Raw genomic sequence first — 21,440 nt, 5'->3', positions numbered from 1 at the left:
TGGAAAATGAGAAGCTTTTCCAAATAGCCGTTTTCTGAGGGCCTTCTAGATTGTGGGGTGAGACACTGGGAAACCAGTGGCTTCTCCGTCGCTTTTAGAAACATGGGTGCGTTTAGACACTTCCCTTTATCCCTTTTCATTTCCCGCTCGGTCAACAGCCTGATTTTCATATGTTACCGGATTTCTTCAAGCAATGGTATAATCTCTGATAATGAAAAAATAATGTGCGTAATTGCCAGAAGACCCCGGAAGGCAGACCGAAAGATCTGCTGTAGGGCAAGCCTCGTAAACACCACCAAGGAAGGTTTTTTCAGAAAAGGTGAGGACTGCCACTTGCCCTTCACGTCTCGGAATGGTTGACATCCACTCTGGTGGGGGCGAGAAGGGTCCAGCCAGCCGTGCCATGTCCCCTGCGGCTCGGACGGGAGCACCGCCGCCTATGGGAATGTCCACCTACAAGGCCAGCTGCCCGGAAACGGCCACGAGAGTCACCTTGGCACGGATGACCTTTTGTCAACAGTCTAAAGCAGGTTTCTTTTTTCTCTCCTTCAGGGAGTCACGGGTGCCTTGACGGTTTTGATGAAAGATGCAATAAAACCGAATCTGATGCAGACCCTGGAGGTGAGTGACTTTCTCGCTACGGAAACTGTTGGCAGAGATTGCGTTTATCCAATCGGGTGTGCGTCCCCACACGATGCGAGCGTGTTCAGCCCATGTGGGTCCCTGGGGAGCATCCAAATAAGTCCCGGGTCATCTGAAAAAAGTTAAAAGTGTATGTAAGGATTCTTTCCCTTGGGTAACACAGTAGAAACATTAAAAACTCCGTATCGAATACGTCAGTGAGTTAGGTGCCATGTTTATGGGATGTTTGTTGTTTTGCCTCTTTTGGACTTAGCTTCTCATCATCATTATTGGGTTCTTTGGGGTTTTTTTCCCAAGCAAAATATAGAGCACATGCTGAGAAAGTTTTCGCAGAAAGCATGCTGACGCCACCTTTCTCGTAAGATTAACCCTGCTCTTGCCCAGGGAGCAAGGAAGTTGGAGGAAGGTGAGCAGAGTCTCCATCTGTCCATTCATTGAGCCAAGAGAAAGCTCAGTTTGGGTGCAACTTTCGCCATTTACTGGCTGTGGCCTCAGCCAAGTATTTACTAATCTCAGCCTCTGTTTTCCCGAGTAAAATGGTGATAGTAACGGAGTAGGGTTATCGTGAAGATTCAGTATTCATGGAGCCCATCATGTGGGCAGGCCTTGCAGTGGGAGCTTAGGACAGCAAGTCCCACTCTCTTGGAGCTTGTCCTTCAGTGGGGGGGATGGATGATCGAGAAATGGGTCCATACATAGCATGTCAGCTGGTGGCAAGGACTGAATTAGAAAAACAGGAGGAAATGAGAGAACAGAGAGTGAGGCGGGTGGCGTCTGATGCCCGGCGATGTGAACGGACCAGGAGACGGGGGAAGAGCTTTGTGGGCGGAGGGTGACATGTGGCGCAAAGGCCTATGGGCAGGGATGAGCTCTCCGGTCAGAAGGGCTCCAGCAGAGAGCAAGAATCTAGACATGAGGCCACAGGACAGATACGGCAGAACCAGCCAGAGCTGGAAGGTCTGAGATGAGGGTGCAGAGCTGAGCCGGGGAGGGGAGAACGCAAGCACCTTCTCGCGGGGCCTCTCCCTCCCGCAGGTGAGCCCCTTCCTCTCTCCCGGCATTCCAGTGTCGTGCAAGCATGCTCTGGTAGAGGCCATCTTAAAACAAAACAGTCCCCCAAACCTGCCAGGATCCAGTGTCCCCGCACAGCTGCTGCTCCGTTCTCTGCTCTGTCACGGTCAGACATTAATGTCTGTGGCCGGGGTCTCCGCATGTCCCCTGGCTCTCCTCATAACTTCAGCCTGACCTGAGCTTCCCCCTCTCCTCGACGCTCCTGTCCAGGTCACCTGTCCCTCTGTGCTACCAGTTCTTCCTTCTTCTGTCCTTCTCTGTGTGGTCTCTTCACAGGGTCTGACCCAGCTGATGTTTCTTCCGTCTGGAGCACTTGGTTCTTCTGGCTTCGGGGACACCTCGTGGCTCTGGGCCTCCCACTGTCTTCCTTCCCCCTCCTTGTCTCCTTTGCTGGCCTGGCCTTCACTTAGCTTCTAAATGTGAGAGGGTCTGAGCCCTCACTTCTCCAGCTGTACTTCCCTCCCATCAGCCATGGACTGACCCCCAAACTCTTTTTTTCCTTAAAGATTTTATTTATTTATTTGACAGAGCACAAGCATGGGAAGCAGCAGAGGCAGAGGGAGGAGCAGGCTCCCCGCTGAGGAGGGCGCCTGATGCAGGGCTCCATCCCAGGACCCTGGGATCATGACCTGAGCCGAAAGCAGATGCTTAACCCATGGAGCCACCCAGGCGCTCCCTGACCCCCCAACTCTTGTTCTGAATCTCCTGACCTCAGAATTTCAGAGTTGTGGGTGTACTTGCTGAGAGCCATTGCATATCAAACCTGGTTATAAAATAGGGTCTTTGATTTCAAACCCAGTCAGCGGTTCCAGCCAAAATCCTAGGAGTTGACCCAGAGTCTGGTTCCCTCTCCCCCGCCCGTCTCCGTCCCTGCAGAGCCTCCCTCCCTGACCCGTCTCCGACCCGTCCACTTCTCTTGCCGCCTTGGCCTCCAGCGTGACCTCCCGCCTTGCCACGGTGGCTGCTGTTAACAGCCGTTCCTCCAGAATCCTCTGTCTGCTCAGCTGCCCGGGAGCTTGGAAACTGAATCGCTCCTGTCGGCCTCCTGCTTAGAGCTCTTGGGTGGCTTGCGCTGGGCCTCGCTCCGGCTGGAAACCCTTCAGGACCTGGCTCGTCCCTCCTTTTCCCGCATCCTCTCTTCCTGTCTGGGACGTTCCTCCTGATTTCACTGATTTCACGTGTCGGTCTCCTTCTTGTTCGTTAGGACTTGTGTCCTTATATATCGGCACCCTGGAGAGGCCTTCCTGGGCCACAGGTCAGCACAGCCCCAGTCACTGTGTCTTGGCACTGTCTTGGCATTCCGGCACGGCGCGGACTGTCATCCAAAAGTTCCCTACTTCCTTGTCCAGGATGGGAGCAGGACCCATCCCATGGGCTCACCACCAGATCACGGCTCTGAGAAGCTGCCTTGCCCATAATAGGTGCTCAGCAAACATTTGTTGAATAATTAATGATACCTATTAGTTTTACTACATGGCTTGTTACCGTGCTGCGGGCTGCCGGGAGACTGGTAGTTCTCAGTTCTGGCTACACGCTAGACTCTCCTGGAAAGATTTTTTTTTTTTTTTTTTTTAAGATTGTATTTATTTATTTTAGAGAGCACGTGCAGGAGCGCAAACAGCAGGGGAGGAGCACGGGGAGAGGGAGAGAGAACCTCCCTGAGCGGACTCCTCCCTCAGCACAGAGCCCGACAGGGGGCTCGAACTCAGGACCCCGACATCATGATCTGAGCCAAAACCTAAAGTTGGCCGCTCAGTCCGCTGAGCCTCCCAGACACCCCGTCATAGTTGTTTAACTAAGGACTTAACTCTGTGTACTGTATCAGAGACATAAATACTGGCTGAGCATCTGAGCCTGTGTGTCTCCTGGAGTGTCTAATTCAGAGTGCTTCTCTCGGGAGTGGTTATCTCGGGGAGTGGTTGTCTTGGGAAGAGTGAAGGGTTTGTGGCAGTCCAGCCCACCCTGACACCGATCCCTCGCCAGAGACCAGTGTTTGGTGAATGCTGCAGTGGAAGACCCAGGGTCGGAGCCTGGGACCTTGCCCTCCCGACCCTGTCCCCCGCCCCGTGCTGAAAGGATTATCTGGGCAGACATGAGAAGCTAAACATAGGCACACAGGTCTAGACACTAGACACACACATGAAACTATCCCTCAGCACCTACGTTTGGATTTTCCGTTGCCAACTTTATTTCCCCAGACGTTTGCGTGACCTCATCAGGGACCTGCCGTTGTCCCTCCTGGGGACTCTGGAATAAAAGTAAAGAGAGAACTCACAGAATGGCTTTGATAAACTCTGTCTCATTCTCAAAGATTTTTCTCTCACTGCCTTTCTTCCCACTTTTGTTCAGCTCTCTCGTCTTTGAAATATATTCAGCTAGCAGCCCATCGTGGTTCATGGGAATTTTCCGTGGCTCCCAGCCTCCCCCCTCCGTCCCTCGCTACCTCCCCACGTCAGTCAGAGGGCAGCGTCTGTTTTCACAGGTGCAGCCAAGGCCTCACAGACACGGACCCCAGCAGCCCCGGCTGGGCTTGGGCTCAAACCCCAGCATTGCAATGCATGGGGATTCATTCCTTCAGACAGGGCTGCAGTCTGTTCTCACTGATACAGGAGAGCTATAGAAATGGCATTTAAAATGCAATATTGACAGATTTTCTCTAAGAATTAAATCTCAAAGTTTTGATAATTCCCTTCTATCAGAGTCCGTTTGGTTTGTTGTTGTTGTTGATTTTTGCCTTTTTAGTAAGAATTACTCTAGCATTTTACCAAGAGTGAAAATTTGCTTTGCTTTTATTGTCTCAATACTGACCAGATTTTTAACACGTAAGCCAGTTAAACAATGAGAAAGGCTTAAAACAGAATTCGTAAGAATCAGAAGAACAAGTTTATTATTGTAGATATAAAAATGGGCTATAATGAATGTAAACCTTATATGGTTGTCCTGCCGTACTACACAGTTCATTAATTGTATTGATTTTTATTTGCTTTCTTTAGATTTTTCTTGAAGTGATTGATTTCTCAATGGTGGAAAAAATGCATTTAAATAATTTTTTAAATAATTAAATAATTTTTAAAATTCTTTTAAAAAATATATATGGGGCACCTGGGTGGCTCAGTGGGTTAAAGCCTCTGCCTCCAGCTCAGGTCACAATCCGGGAGCCCTGAGATCGAGCCCTGCCTCGGGCTCTCTGCTCAGCGGGGAGCCTGCTTTCCCCTCTCTCTCTCTCTGCCTGCCTCTCTGCCTACTTGTGATTTCTGTCTGTCAAATGGATAAGTAAAATCTTAAAAAAATAAATAAATAAAAGTAAAAAATATATTTAATTTGGAGCACCTGGGTGGCTCAGTCAGTTAAGCGTTTGCCTTCAGCTCAGGTCATGATCTCAGGGTCCTGGGATCGAGCCCTGCATCGGGCTCCCTACTTAATGGTGAGTCTGCTTCTCCTTCTCCCTCTGCCCGCTGCTCCCTATTCATGATCTTTCTCTCTCTCTGTGTCAAATAAATAAATAAAATTTTCTAATATATTAATATATATGTATAATTCAAAATACTATGAAGTGAGTTAAATAGTTTACTTAATAGTTAGTGAGGCAGCTAATGAGTGCTTTACCAAAACAATTGTAGGAAATAATCAATCCTTATAGGTTTTTCTCCCTGGTTCAGCATTTAATGTGGAATGACACTGTTGTAGAATATACCAGGAATTCGGTCCTTTGAGAGAGTCGAGGTGTTTCTTTTTCTTTGAGAGGATTTGCACACTGAATTTGCAGTATTAATAAAAACAGAACGGGTTCAGTGAGTCTCTAAATACCAAGACTCGCCATCTTGGTTCATCCCTCCCTTTGTCTCTGAGGGTTTTGATTTGTCCTTGAATTTCTGTAGGGAACACCTGTATTTGTGCACGCCGGCCCCTTTGCCAACATCGCCCATGGCAACTCTTCAGTGTTGGCTGATAAAATCGCCCTGAAACTGGTTGGTCAAGAAGGATTTGTAGGTAAGTCATTTCTGTTCAATTTAGTTGTCGTAGAGTATGGAAGAAATCTGAACGTCGATGACTGAACAAGAGTGCTATGCATTCTGATTTGAAATATATTCTTTTAGACCCACCTTTCATAGATGGTCTAGATATTGGAAAAGCCCTATGGTCTGGTCTATACTAGTGAAGTGATGTGTTCAAACCGTACATTCTGATGTCAGGTACTCATGGGTTTGAATCCGAGCTCTGATATTTGCTGCTAGAGTGATTTTGGACACATGTGAATGACCTCTGAGCCTCGGTCTTCTCATCTATAAAATGGTGATGACAATATTGTATCCAACTTTGTAGAGTTATTGTGAAAACCAAATGAGAGTATTTATTGACTGAGCCAGTATTTATTGAGAAACTACTACACGCAAGTCATAGTACTCAGAGCTGGAAATAACCCCATGAGGAAAACAGACCTAGCCCCGCCTTCATGGAACAGACTGCCTAATGCTGTACATAACTAACAGAAGAAGTGCTCGTTAACTATTAGCTGTTATTAGCGGTAGAAATCAGTTTGCTCTTTCTCAAATCATAGTATGTTTTTGTGTCAAATGGAGGGGACATTTCCAAGTCTTGTTAGACTGTTAGACTTGGAAATTTTAATTGTTAGGACTTCCGACTTTGTGCTGCGGTCATGGTGTACTTTGTGGTACCTTCTTCTCTTCGGTTTTCGATGGACGTTTCCAGTGAGCGTTTGCTCTGTCAGTGCTAGCCCCCATCCCACCCCCGAGGGCGAGAAACAAATAGCAGGGAGTCTTGGAATAACAGCACCATTTGACAGCAGACAGATTGCCCTGGCAGACGTTCACGTGCCACGGGTAATTTCCGCTCGCCATTCATGCCTGTGATCCTCAAGTCTACCGGTTGCTGCTTTCACACTAACCATCGGCCTTGTATCAAACTCAAAGTGAGTTGTTTTACTAGAAAAAATTCTACCGGGCTAAAGAACTTAGCACTGCACTTTTATGCTCAGCCATTCTAAAGTTCGTTCAGGGTTATGGAGACTTTTTTAAGAATTCCCTATGGACATGCAGGCAGGACCCAGTGGGAATTTATGTAGTTCATTCCTCAAGGTCCTTATCATATAGGTCTTGTGTACTCGGCTGCCTGGTACCGAGTCCACTCTGAGAATGGCTGGACATGCCACGGAAATGGATTTGCTCAGTTGATCACAGCATAATTGTGGGGCTCATGCACCGGGAGTCTGGGAAGGGCAGGCCCTGAAAAATTAGGTGCTTATATGAAGGGGGGTTCTCATGCATCAACTCCACAAATAGCTTCTAGAAGAAAGCACTCTGTTTTATGCTGACGGAGCTCTCTGCTCCCGTACAAATCCTTACTTTGTCCATATGTATTTACAGAGTATGTGTTATTGTGGCAAAGCGTCATTAAAGATACGAGCTGATGGTGCACACAAAACGTGACCTTGGGAAATCCATTAGCCTCTCGGGGAGTGTCCCTTGTGGACATTCTCAGGTGAAAAAGGAGAAATGAGGAATTGCATGTGACTGTGAGATAGAAGCTGTGGATCATGACCCGAACTGGAACTGCCCACCAATGGGGTGCAAGTTACTCAGCTTCTCTAGGGTTCACTTTCTGCTCTTCATAACTGCGATATTTTAATGAGTAGTGTCAAGTAAGACATTGCTGTGTGAACCATGGTGGACCAGTCAAATGGCAGTGATTTGGCTAATGACTTCTATGACCTCCTCTAGTCTGAGAGGCTGTAGGTGGGGGGAGAGAGTTCAGTGACGGAAATCTGGCTCCACTCCTTTCAAGCTGTGTAACGTTGGGTAACTTCTTAGCCTCGGTTTCCTCATCTGTAGAATGGGGCTTTAAACAGGGCTTGCATCGTAGGTTTGAAAAGAGGTTGGAATGAGACTGCCTGTTCAGACCTGACCCATGGTGAGACTGGGCGACAGTTCTCAGCCGCTCCTCATCTTACTCTCCCCATCGCTGACCCATGATTAATAAAGGTTAAATTTCCGCTTTTCCATTTAGAGTTTGGGGGTAGTTTCTTGGGGGAGGGGATTTGTTTTTTGTTTTTGTTTTGTTTATGATAGTGATTTTATTGTTAACTGTGGTAGAATACGTCTAACGAAATCGACGGTTTCAACCATTTTTAAGCGCACATTCAGTAGTCAGATACTTCAGCATTACTGCGCAGCCATCGCCGCCATCCATCTCCGGGACCCTCTTCATCTTGCAAAACTGAAACTCTGCACCCGTTAGACAGTAGCTCCCCACTCCCCTGGCCCCTGGCAACCAGCCTTCTGCTTCCTGTCTCTGATTCTGGACTGTTGCCCTCGTGTGACTGGCTTGTTTCACTTAGCGTAATGTCCTTAGAGTTCATCCGTGGTGGATCATCTGTTCAGATCTCGTTGCTTTTCAAGCCGAAGCATGCTCCAGGGTACGTATGCCACGGTCTGTTTATCCACGTGTCTGTCTGCGAACACGCGGGTTGCTTTCACCTGCCGGTTCTGGTGAATAACGCTGCTGGGAGTGTGGGACGCAAATAACTCATTTTATGTTAGTTTTAATGCATAAAGATCACGCTTCATTTTGCATAACTGTGCGATAGCAGTGACTTGCAAAATACATAGAGACTCAAGATCTATAGTGTTAAACTCTCACAAAGGTGGTACCCTATTGCCATGGCTGCATTAGAATGTGGGAAGCAAAGCCAGCGTCCTGAACTGTGGGAGCTGGGCACGGTCGGGAGACAGTGCTTCTGCCCCGCCTTGTCTGGTCAAGCTTGATCTGTGGGCTGTGTTGGATGAAATTTTAATTTATGGTTCCTCTAAGAATTTTTTTTACATTCCTCTAATCACTTTCAATCATAAGAATAGTCTCATTCTAGGGTGCCTGGGTGGCTTGGTTGGTTAAGCATCTGCCTTTGGCTCAGGTCATGATCCCAGGGTCCTGGAATCAAGCCCCACATCAGGCTTCTTGCTCAGTGGGGAGACTGCTTCCCCCTCTCCCTCTGCTTCTCCCTTTACTTGTGTACTTTCTCACTCTGTGTCAAATAAATACAAATCTTTAAAAAAAAAATAAGTCTCATTCTAGTAAAAAATGTGGATGCAGCCTTATACAAAAATAACTCCAAATTTCATTCCAATTTAAGTCTCTCCCATCTTGGGCCTGCGTTTGGCTCATCATGGGAAGGGAACAGTGGCGTCTTCTCTGTCCCCCATCACTGTGCACTTGGTCTGCCTCTGGCCCCTCTAGGGTTGAAGCTTTCACATTCGATGGTACCCATTCAGCCTCTTCCAGCAGAGACCCACACTGCTGGCAGAAACCCTCTGGGCAGTATGAGACCGTCCTGCTGCTCATCTAGTACCTGATCTCCAAACTCCATAGACCTTTGACCTTGACCTTACCGTTGGCGGGGGTGCAGTTACAACTCTCACCCGAATCTCTGTCCCACTGCAGGGGCTGTTTCTCCTCAGCCTGTAAACCTCTATGCATCCCCAAGCCACCACTGTGTCCCTGCCTTAGAGGGGCCTCCAGCTCTGCATGTAAAGCCTCCCTCACTAGCTCCATATCCTTTCCACTGGGATGTGGGCAGTGGGCTTCTGCACACTGATAACTTTCTCTGAAGAAATCCTTTCCTGGTTTCCAACTTGATCAACCCGTTGAAAATTCAAGGTAGCTGTTGGGCTAAAGGATACAGAATCTGTTTTCAAATAATGTTTTTGCAAATGCTACTAGGTTTAGCTTCCTCCTTGAACATGAGAGGAATTGACACTGTTTGGGGGGCTTCAGACAAAAGTGAAACCAAAAGAGCCCCATTTTAACATTCTCCCACAGAAGTTAAATGCAGTAAATAGAGGTATTTTTGAAGCCTGTGAGACAATTTATGTCCTTAGAAAAGTCATTGTTTATAGAAGTGTGTACCTCTTAAGACATAAAAAGCCCAAATCCAAAAGAAGATTGATAATTTGGGTTACGTTAGAAAACAAATTCTGTGTGATAAAAGATAAGGATTTAAAAAACAAGTGACAGAGTAGGATTTGCAGCGGTAATAGACAAACGACGAACATTTGAAATATATACAAACCACCAAGGATTATGGATTGATTTTTTTTTTTAAGACAAGTAATCCAATAGAAAAATGGGCAAAGGATTTGAAAGGGTAATTTACAGAAAAAGAGCACTCTGACAGAATTTCTGGGTCAAACTGAAAATGAGCAAACCGTCTAGCAACTTCAGTTCTTTGTCATACCTTGGAGAAGAAGTAACTGAAGATTTATTTAAGTCCTTTGAAATACTTTTCTTTAGTGCACATGTATTGAGCTTCTGCTGTTATGTCAAGTAATAACATGGTGAGAGCTGGGAATCAGAGATACACGACATGGTTCTTAGCTCTAGTAATGTATAATGTGGTGTGAGAGATAAGCCCATAAACAGAACCTAAGTGCAGTGCACTTATGAGATGAAGTATATTGATCAACGAAGAATCTTAAGAGATGATGGGCTTCTCTTAGATAGGATTTTCTCCATACTATTTTTTGTGAGGTATATTTAGTCTAATTTTTTGTTCTATCCCAATATACCCAAGAAAGGAATTATTTTGTCTACTCTGTAATAATTATTCCAAGATAATGGAATCAATTTTCCATTTAGACTAAAAATAGAGTGAAATTTATTTAATTACAATTGACCCTTAACGGTTTGGTGATTGGGGCACTGACCCATCCCATGCAGTTGAAAATCCCCGTAGAACTTTTGACTCCCTCACAACTTAACTACTAACAGCCCATTGATGGGTCAGAGCCCAATCAATGACATAAAGAGTCAGTTAACACATATTTTGTATGTTGTATATATTATATACCGTAACCTTAAGATAAAGTAAGCTAGGGGCACCTGGGTGGCTCAGTGGGTTAAGGCCTCTACCTTCGGCTCTGGTCTTGATCCCAGGGTCCTGGGATTGAGCCCTGAGTCTAGCTCTCTGCTCTTCCCCCTCTCTCTGTGCCTGCCTCTCTGCCTACTTGTGATCTCTGTCTGTCAAACAAATTAATAAAATCTTAAAAAAAAAAAAAAAGATTAAGCTAGATAAAAGGAAATAGTATTTTTATTTTTTTAAAGATTTGTTTCTTTATCGGGGGACGGGTGAGGAGAGAGAGAGAATCTCAAGCAGGCTCCCCACTGATCACAGAGCCCAACCTGGGGCTTTATCCTAGGACCCTGAGATCATGACCTGAGCCAAAACCAAAAAAAGTCAACCACTGAACCTACTGAGCCACCAAGGCACCCCAGGAAATAACAGTATTAAGAAAATCAAAAGGGAAAGAAAATACATTTACAATATTATAATATATTTATCAAAAAGAAAATCTGGGGCACGTGGGTGGCTCAGCTTGCTAATCCTCTGCCTTTAGTTCAGGTCATGATCTCAGGGTCCTGGGATCCAGCCCCGTGTCAGGCCCCCTGCTCAGCGGGAAACCTGCTTCTCCCTCTCCTCCCCACCTGTGTTCTTTCACTCTCTCTGTCTCTCTCTTTGTCAAATAAATGAGTAAGTCTTTAAATACATAATATATATAATTTATATATAGAAAGAAGACCTGTATATAAGAGGACCCATCCAGTTCATACCCATGTTGATCAGTCAGCTGAAATTGCACAAATTTGTCAGACTACACCAAAATAGTCCTTGAGAATTTGGGGGGAAATGCTCTGATCCCCGTGATAGCTATTTCTATTCCTTCTTTAGCCAACAGTTCTCATGGGAGTCCACTTAACCTCCATTCACTGCTGTAAAAGCAAACATTTCTTTGGCATCAAATCCTAATCATGTGTTATTTTTTTAAAAGTAAGAAGAAAGGAAAGGAAAACAACATTGAGTTTCTAGGCTTTAATAAATTATCTCATTTTTAAACTATTTGTAAGGATTTCAGACTTACACATGATCCTTGGTTTTTTAAATTTGCTTTCTGTTTTCTTACTTTGGTTTTGATTCCCATTTTGAATGAATACCTTCCCTTCAGTCTGGAATTCAGCACACACTGGTCTACGCTGAAGCTGAGAGTTCTCAACTGGTGGCTGACCAGCCAATCCTCCCATAATTAAATACAGAATTGTATATGGACATATACGGTTGGTTGGCTGTTTTAAGAAGAGAAGGGCTCCATGGCTCTCACTAGATTTTTCAAAGGGGTCCATGATCCAAAAAATGATGAAGGCCCAGGGTCTTCTCATGGCCTAAGGGATGCCGTGTGGTTCACCAGACTTCCTTTATAGTGACCTATGTGAAGCATTGGGGGCTTCTGATGTTCCACTTATATTTGACACTTCACGTTCCCTTCCAAAGTGCTGGTCAAGACGTCGCCTGAATTGACTGAGTCGTCTCCTTGCCATCCGTAGAGAACGCCGCAGACCCTCCCTGGGCTCTCCCCCGGCTGCCTGGGGACCGACCCATGAGCAGACCAGTGCTCCGCAGTTCATTTCTGCACTGAGCTTTGCCCCGAACGTTTCCAGATTCAGGTTTTGAGATCAGAATAAATAACCGTGGTCATTCGGAGACAAACTGAGAAGGATTGGGGGGACACAAAGTCTCGTTAATATTTTCATTATAAACGCTGCTGATCTCTGAGCGATTCCAGAGCCACACACCTGTGCTCTGTCCTGTGTAGTCTCACGAAGCCTGAAACGGTTTGGGGCGGAGCGGGGGTTGTTAGCCTCGTTCTACAGATGACAGCTGAAGCCTGGAGAGCTTACAATATGTGTCGTCTGTCCCCCAGCCAGAGAGTGGCAGAGGATACAACGTCAGGGCTCCCTCTTGCCAAAACCTGTGCAGACAGTTGGCTGCTCTGCCCACGCTGATCTTCTCATCCTCTTCAGCTGGTTCCTGTTCACTCCCATGAAAAAACACCAAGTTTCAGATGACCCTTCCACAGGGGATGGCCACAGCTTACAATCGTACCGATATGATTATACTGTTATACAACATTACACAGTAATATACTATTATACCATCTGTAATAACGTATGCCAATGGCAGTGGGATACTTTTGGGTTTTCATTCTTTTTTAATTTTTTTTTAAATTTTAATTCCAGTATACAGGTTTTTTCTTCTTCTTCTTCTTCTCCTTCTCCTCCTCATCCTTCTCCCCCTCCTTCTTCATTTCTCCTTGCTACTTTAAGAGATGTTTCTCCCTAATACAGTACAAATTAAAATTTACCTTATTGAGTCACAACACCTTACTGCTCCCCCTACTTCTCCACTGTCCTTTTACAAATGGTTTAAATCTCACTCCTTGAGCTTCAGGAAACCCTCCTGGCATCTTCACCCAGTCACCAGCTTGTTGTCTGTTTCCATTTTTATTGCCATCAAATTTTAAATACCCTTTCATTTTGGTAGAAGAGAACCGGACCAAACTAAACATTCCTATAATTTCACCTACCCTTTAACAAAAAAATCTGACGTCAAGTGGTCTCCCAGCTTTAAGCTGGAATTCTTCCAGACCTCACTCCGTTTACATTATTTAGAAACACAGATCTCAGCCTCGGCTCTGTTTTTGTTAGAATGCTTCCAATTTCTTTTTCTCCATGATTGTATTCGTAATTAAATCAAGGACATGAAGTACAGAGATGCTGACCTTCGGGGAAACTACTCATCACTAGCGGTGTTCTTTAAGCCCGGTGTTCAGAAGCCCAGTGAGAGAAGGTGGTTTTCACTGTCCTGGGAGTTCTGATGTCTCTAATATTGCTTGAGACCTAATCCCGTTTGCCCTTACTCTCGGGGCTGGTCACTATTCCCCCTTACCTTTCCCCACTTATTCTTCCACGTAAAGTCAATCTTCCTTCTTTCATCAGCTCGTCGTCTGTCCTTAAAAAAAAAATAAGTGGGGAAAAAAGGTGAAATGTACTGAGCACACAGTATCTAGGAAACTATGCAGACTAATTCAATAAATGCCTATATTCCCATCACTCACTAGTTGTGTTAAAATCCTAATGTTGCTATATATGCTTTAGTTTTTGCTTTTTTATTTTTAAAGATTTTATTTATTTATTTGACAGACAGAGACCACAAGTAGGCAGAGAGGCAGGCAGAGAGAGGAAGGGAAGCAGGATCCCCACTGAGCAGAGAGCCCATGCGGGGCTTGATCCCAGGACCCTGGGATCATGACCTGAGCTGAAGGCAGAGCCTTTAACCGCACTGAGCCACCCAGGCGCCCGTGTTTTTTTATTTTTAAATAAAACATCAGACACAGAGTTGAGGTCCCTGTGAATCCCTCCCTGATCTCATTCCCTTGTCTGCTTCTCTAGAGGAAGCCCTATCCCAGTTTAGGGATTATCATTTCCAGGCATGGTTTATAAACCATTTATTCCGTAAGTAGGTATCCACAAAAGATCTACAACAGAGATTTTTGGACCTTCTCTGTTCATGTCGTGTCTCACCAATGGTTTCCTAAGGCATATGAGGTCAACAGAAATACCTAAGATGCCGGTTTATTAAGTGGTTAGGTCCGAACAACTTCATGGATATTTATGTCTTGACACCTTAGTAGCTGTCTGGAAAAAAGAATGCATATAAATGGAAAAGAAAGCTATTATTTCATTTTTAAATAGCCACCATAACTTATTAATGAGATGTGCGTCCTCGTTGGGCACTGAACAACTTTTCGGTCCTTGGGATTGGCCGATGCTTTGAAGATCATTGCGTGTTTCCCACTGGCTTTTACAGCGCTCTTGCTCTTACTGTAGCAACCGCCAAAAATGTGGCTTCACAAAGATATGATGTCCTTGAAAGTACTGCAGGGCGATGAAATGGAAATCATGAACTACCTCGGAGTGGCTGAACCTGCAGGCTCTACAGATGTCGAGTGTTACCGAGCTTCCCTCCAAACTTGAGAACACCCCATGGCTCCTGTAGGTTCAGTGCAGTGATTCAGGACAGCTCAGCACATCCGAGAACCACAGATACGCAGCATGTCTCGGTAGCATTTTATGTGTTTTTAAATATACGCATTAATAAATCTTACTATCTGCATTGTGCTCCCAGAGGGGCCAGCAAACTTCTTCTTAGGCGTTGTGAGTCACAGCATCTCTGTACAGATACTCAGACACAAAAGCAGCCACAGGGAAACCCGAAAACACAGGAAGGAGGTCATGTTCCAATAGATTGCTTTGAATTTCACCTCATTTTCACATGCATGTGAACTACTGTTCCTCTTTTTTTTTTTTTTCAAACATTAAAAAATAAAAAAATAAATAAAATAAATTTACAGAGAATAAAAAAGTTGCAGGCCACCCAGAAGCAGGAGGCAGGCCATTTCTGTTTGACCGGACATTTTTGCGTTTATCTGAGTAGCTGAAATCAAAGAACCCGTAGAGAAACCTTCCTTAGCATGAGCATAACCACATGCATTTGTGCGCTCTTCCTTCAGGGGCTCTGAGAATCACTTTTGGCATTCTGTTGCAGATAATGCTACGAGGAACATTCTAGTTGGTCTCGCCGACAAGACGAGCACAAGTCTCTATGCAGAAGCCTTCGAGGCTCTGTTCCCAGGAGTGAGGTGTTAGGGGTTATGTTTGGATAATGAACACTTGGCCATTTTGTGTTACAAGTATCTTCTCCCATGCATGCCTTGTCTTTTAAATGTGTTCATTGTACCATCTCCTTTTCCATCCTTTCCCTTCGTGACTTCTGTTTTTGGAACGACAGTCTATATTGGCTTATAAAATGTGGCCTCTTAACATGTAGACCTTTAATTATCTCAAAATTGCTGTTTGTTTAGGGAGGCCCTTTCCCGAAGTCGTACCACTTGTGAAATTTTTTCCTCCTCGGTGATTTTTTTTTTGGAAGTGGCTGTGAGCCCCAGCCCCCCAAAAATCAAAGCAAAACAAAAAGGGGCCAGGGAGGTTCAGGAGAGGTAAATCTGTCAGGAGCTCAGCTCCCCTCCTTCCGTGCCCTGTTCAAGGCCGCTGCCGGTGGTGGGGCCTGCTCCTGGACCTGCTTCTTAATCCACCCACTTTGATGGGACGAGGGTCTCCCTCCCACTTGGCCTCCCCAGGGAAGAGCAGCGGAACAGATGGCTTCTGAGCCAGAGCCCAGGGCTTTCTGCAAGAGGGGGATCCACACATCATCTCCCCCCTGACTAGCCCACCCCCTGAGACGCTGGACATGCCTGGGCAGTGGTATCTGGTTTTTGGAGAAGTGAAAAGCTATCTGACTGCCTATTCTGATACTGTGTTGTCCAGTTCTGAGCATTTGTCATAAATGGTCCCTTGGACCTCTGAGAAGAAAGGGCTTAATTTTATGGCCTATTTACCTTTCTGTTTGACAAGACACTTGGTATAAAATTATCTTAACTTTTGCAATACTTTCAGTTTATCTTTTTGATTTTTAATTGTATTGCTGATTCGGGCTCCAAATATAAATCAGTCCAGAAGTGTTTTTGAGTTAATGAATAAAGAACCTTCACTATTAAAGATGCCAGAAGCTTCAGGTGTTCATGTTCTAGTTCATCAGAAAAAGGAGTACATAATAATACCAATTTTCTAGAACTGATTTGCAGAAGAACACAAAACATTTATCCCCTTTCTTGTAGTAAAGCAGTTGAAGAGTTTTTCATTAGAAGCTTAGTTTCTGTTTGTTTTTCTCCGTGGTGCATTGGGATAATAAATTATGAGAAGCCCTGCCCCCCCCCCGACCCCGTTTCTCTGCCTCCCCACGAAGTCCCCACTCCCCCCCCGAATTTTGTGTATTGACAATCAGACTTTTTAGTTATTGCCGCCAGCTTACATATGTTTTCTATGTATCAACACTCTCATTAAAATTTTTTTGAAACGTTGGGCGCCTGGGTGGCTCGGTTGGTTGAGCGACTGCCTTTGGCTCAGGTCATGATCCCGGAGTCCAGGGATCGAGTCCCACATCGGGCTCCCAGCTCCATGGGGAGTCTGCTTCTCCCTCTGACCTTCTCCCCTTTCATGCTCTCTCTCTCTCTGTCTCTCTCTCAAATAAATAAATAAAATCTTTTTAAAAAAATTTTTTTTGAAACTCAGAAACAGGATTTGTTAATTAACAGTCACCAGATACTACAACCTGATCTTTCAGAGTTTGGGTGGAATTAAGTTAGACTAATATTCAAGCACACTAATATTTTTTGGTTCCTGTTTTGGCCGGGAACAGTTTTTAGGTCATTTTCTGCTATGGACGCTGAAAATCAAGTTAACGGAGATGATTTTCCACAGAAGAGCCACATAGATTAGATTGCCAGCTCCAGCTGCCTGGGTTGGTTCGTTGGTTGGTTGGTTTGGTTTTACTGAAGTGTAGTTAACACACAGCGTTCTCTTCGCTTCAGGCATACAATATAGTGATTAAACAATTTTATACGTTGCCCAGTGCGCCTCACAGTAAGTTCACGTCTTAACCCCCGTCACCAATTTCCCCCATCCCCCCCACCCACCTCCCCTTCGGTAACCACCAGTTTATTCTCTATAGTTAAGAGTCTGTTTCTTTGTCTTTTTCTCCCTTTGTTTCGTTTCTTAAATTCCACTTACGATTGAAATCATATGGTATTGGTGTTTCTCTGACTGACTTCACTTTGCGTTATAGCTTCTAGGTCCATCCGTGTTGCTGCACATGGCATGATTTCGTTCTTTTTGATGGTTGAGTAATACTGCGTTGTGTGTATCACACCTTCTTTACCCTTCCACCGATCGATGACACTTGAGTTGTTTCTGTCATCTCTGTAATTGTAAATAATGCTGCAGGAAACCCAAGGGCACACGTATCTTTTCGATAAATATCCGAAGAAAACCAAAACACTAATCCAGCCGGCTAGGTTTGAATTGTCCTCTCCTGTGTGCTGGACGTGTCCTTGGGTAGGTCTCCCCATCATGGGGAAATGAAATCATGGTTTCTCCGGGGCCTATCACAAGGCTTGTTCTGTGGGTGATGGGCAGTAATATTGGGAAAGTAGGGGCCCAGACCCACAGGGAACAGTGGATGCCAGCTTCTAGTACCACCTTAAGATGCTAAGGATCTTTACTTTTTAGATAACTCCTCACAAATACTAATTCATTTTTCAAGTAAAGAATAGCTGTGTGACGACACTTGGGGACTCTCGTGTGAGACTCATAGAAGGATTGGAGTTCTGCTGAGGGGAAACACTATTGCTTGTCGCCCTCCTCATAGAGAGGCATCCAGAACGATCCACATGGGGATCTAAGGGAATTGGGTTGCTTCAGATACATTCGGGTTAAGGAAATCCTTCTAGAAGGCTTGTTCGAAATGCTCTGTGGTTACCCAAGAGAAAGCCGGATGCCCCAGAGCCCAGCAGATCCTGGGTGCTACATCATTCCAGCCCATCTCCCTGGCTTGCCTAAGCCTTGCTCCACTCTGGAATGCGAAAGAGCTCAAGAAACTTAAACTCAAAAATTGTTGAGAAACAATGAGGAGAGTCTTTGCAGTGGCATTAAACATTAAAATTAAAAACATATGGTCTGACATTCAGCTGGCATATTTAACATCTCAGATACACTCTGGTGCCAAAAGGGAGGCTAATCAAAACATGAGCGATTCGGCTTCTTATTCGGGAAAGACCATCACTGCCAAGGAGAGAGAGGCAGGATGCAAATCGTTTTGCGATCTGGAAAACTAGAATAGCGAAGTCGTGCGGTATCTTCTACTTTGACCCATCTTGCCGAGTCGATCGGTCCAGTCGTCTTGCTTTTATTTCCCAGGGCGCTTGTGTAAGAATTTACCTGGGGGGGATTGTAAATCTCTTAGGAACACCCCACCTATATGTCATATACAACAAATGCCTTTTGGTTTGTTCAAGTAAATACTCTAGTCACTACGGAGGAGTCAGAAACTTGTCATAAGTAGAAAATTCAAGTCCTATCCCATATGTGCGTACAGATATTTCATTCACATTTTGTTGCAATACTGCCTTTCTTCTCTGCAGGCTTCCTCGTAAAGGATGTCGCAACCCTATTGAGAAGAGCTACCCACTTTTATCTATTTACATAGACCTTGTAGAGGCTCTGGGTTCCACCACTCTCCTGAAGGAAGGCCGTTCTCCAGACTCTTGCTTCTCTTTCCGCTGCGTCCGCCCGCACTGTTCCCCACCGTGTCCTCTCTTCATGGGAAATCTGTTCCTTCCGATGCTCTGATGGCCAGTTCTGAGCTTCATCCTGCTCAGCCCTTAGCCACGTCGAGGGGGGTCTTCTCTTCCTTAAAGCTCTCCCTCCCCTGGGTTAGTCTCCCCTGGGTCTCCTCCCAGCCGCTCTTTCCCGTGCAGTCCCTTTACAGGAGCGCCCCCTCTGTTCACAGCTGTGTCCCCAACATCTCCACGGATAATCCATAAATGTCTTCCCAGTTCAGAGAACGTCGCAGAGGCAAGGACAGGAGCAGTCCATAAGTTTTTCATCACAGGGCACGAGAATTATAAACCCAGGTTCTAGGGAGAGCCCTGGTGGAAATTCTGTCCTTACCAGCTTAGAGGCTGGGCAAGTGTTCTGGCCAGTGCGTTCTCACACTTACCACGCCCCTTCCCTCTTTTTGTAACGAGCACTTGACTGTCCTGACACAAAAATGAGGTAGACTGCAGACTTCTACATATAATTTCAGAAAACAATATTGTGCTAGTTTCGATATGAAAGTATTTTAGGATACCACAATAGATACTGGTGAGAAGAAGTGCTTTAACTACCTTAGAAGACATGCCAAGTGGTCGGGTGTCTGCGCACATCTACGAGACTGAATGCACGGGACTAGCATGAGTGCAGGATTGGGCGGTGTTGGCCGCTCGGATGTCACAAGTGGTTATTGGCATTGGTGACCTGATCTTCTGCAAAAGTACACAACTCGTGGCAAAGTTAAGGCTACCCTTTCTTCAGTGTTCACTGTTGTTTGCATTCCTTGAAAAAATGGGTACCTATTGATAGCTTGAAAAAAATATTGTATTTCTATGTAGAAGAAACTAGGGGGAAGGTTCTAGTCCCCTGCAAACATAAGCAGGTTTTTCAACTATAAGAGTGCCCAGAAGGACCATCCTGTGGGCAAATTTTTGTGAGACCACCGTGCATGTTGCAGGACGTCCAATATCTTGGTCCCACCTACAGCTCCTCCCACTCACGGAGACAACCAGGTAGACCCCCCAGGGGATACACCTCTATTGGGTACTGACACCCCTTCCGCATGTCTGTTCTTTCATCTGTAAAGCCTGGGAAAACTGTGCATCTAAAGCGCCTGGGCAGTTCCGGGCATTGCTAAGTGTTTACTCCCAGGGACCAGAGTTTACCTTCCTTGAGGACCTGCGGTGTGCTGGGCGCCCTCTTGGGGGCTTTACACATGTTACTTATGTTCATATGTTTTATAACAACCCTAGGAGATAGTTATCAGGATAACTTCCTGTTACAGGTGAGGAAGTGGAACATCAGAGTGAGTCAGTAGTTTGTCTGAAGGCAAACAGGTCGTGCAGTGGGGATCAGAGATTTGAACCTAAGTCTTGGCCCTTGAACCTGAGAGCCTGGGCTCTTCCCACTGTTCCTTACTGTTTCCTCGGTGGTTGCCATCATTCCGTGTCTCATCATAGGGCCTCTGCAGAGCTCCTAATGGGCACGAAATGTGCTTTAGAATGAAAAATTATTAATGCACATGAGTTGGCTCCATGACTTACCTGCTGGTCACCGAGTATGCATTCCCACTAGGCTTTTGGTCGTGAAGATAGGCATATTTGCCAGGTAGTTTGTTGGAGCAGGATTTAAATAAATTAAAGAGTAATTAAATAAAAAGAGTAAAAAGTTTGGAGAAAGTTTTGAAGGAAGTTTTGAACTTTAGGAGTGTCCAACCTAACCTCAGCTGTTTTACATTTACAAAATGCCTATTTATTTTCAGTGAGATATCTAGCCCATCCCCACTCAAGATTTATGCCTAATCTAGATAATGTTCCTAATATAACTGTGCCTACCACATAACATGTGGAGTTAAAATAGACCCTTGTCAAGACATGTTCTACAGAGATCAGTACTATGAAAGGTAACATGAAATGACTGTAGAATATGATCGAGATTAAACTTGAGGTTTGAAATTCACAAAATACAAGGTTTTTGTAAGGAGATACTAAGATCCAGTGCGCAGTGAATGACTTCTAAATTTCCCTTGTGTGACTGTTGTTTTACCCTATCCTGCCTGAGAACTTTCAACCTCAAGAGTCAAATTACCCTCGCCTAATATGTAAATTATAGTTTAGAAAATTATAATTCCATGAGGTTGTTTTAAACTTTTCGCAATGTTTGGTGTAATTACAACATTGTACTGTTCTGATTTGAAGAAAGCAGTAGAATTGCTGGCCAGGAATATTAGGCAACCGGTAACTGTTAAAGAAACAGTGGAGCCTTTTGTGGACCTCTGCACATCTTTCGGGGGCAGAGAAAGACAGATTATCAACATTTTCTAAAACCCTCCTCTCTTACCAGTTTCAGCCATAAAGTTGTTTTATCTATTAATACATTGGGGGTTTTTTGTATATTTTTTCTTTAAAGATTTTATTTACTGGAGAGAGAGAGAGAATGAACAACAGAGAGAGCGCAAATGGGGAGAGGTAGAGGCAGAAGCAGGCTCTACTGAGCAGGGAGCCCGACGCAGGACTCCATCCCAGGACCCCGGGACCATGACCTCGCAAAAGGCAGATGCTTAACCCGTGGAGCCACCCTGGTGCCCCTATCTATTAATACTTTAATATAAGTAA

At 45.1% G+C, this 21,440-nt stretch overlaps 1 protein-coding gene across 1 annotated transcript in view; it reads left to right on the top strand.

Moving 5' to 3' along the window:
* Positions 1-21,440, top strand: part of MTHFD1L (methylenetetrahydrofolate dehydrogenase (NADP+ dependent) 1 like) — a 186,223-nt gene that overhangs the window by 70,583 nt on the left and 94,200 nt on the right. Inside the window, exons 19-20 of the mRNA XM_044244055.1 lie at positions 553-621; positions 5,592-5,703. Coding sequence (XP_044099990.1) covers positions 553-621; positions 5,592-5,703 — 181 coding nt within the window. The remainder of the gene's footprint in view (positions 1-552; positions 622-5,591; positions 5,704-21,440) is intronic.

This window comes from Neovison vison, chromosome 1, assembly GCF_020171115.1.
Source record: "Neovison vison isolate M4711 chromosome 1, ASM_NN_V1, whole genome shotgun sequence".
Classification (NCBI taxonomy): domain Eukaryota; kingdom Metazoa; phylum Chordata; class Mammalia; order Carnivora; family Mustelidae; genus Neogale; species Neogale vison.
This window is presented reverse-complemented; position numbering and strand designations above follow the sequence as displayed.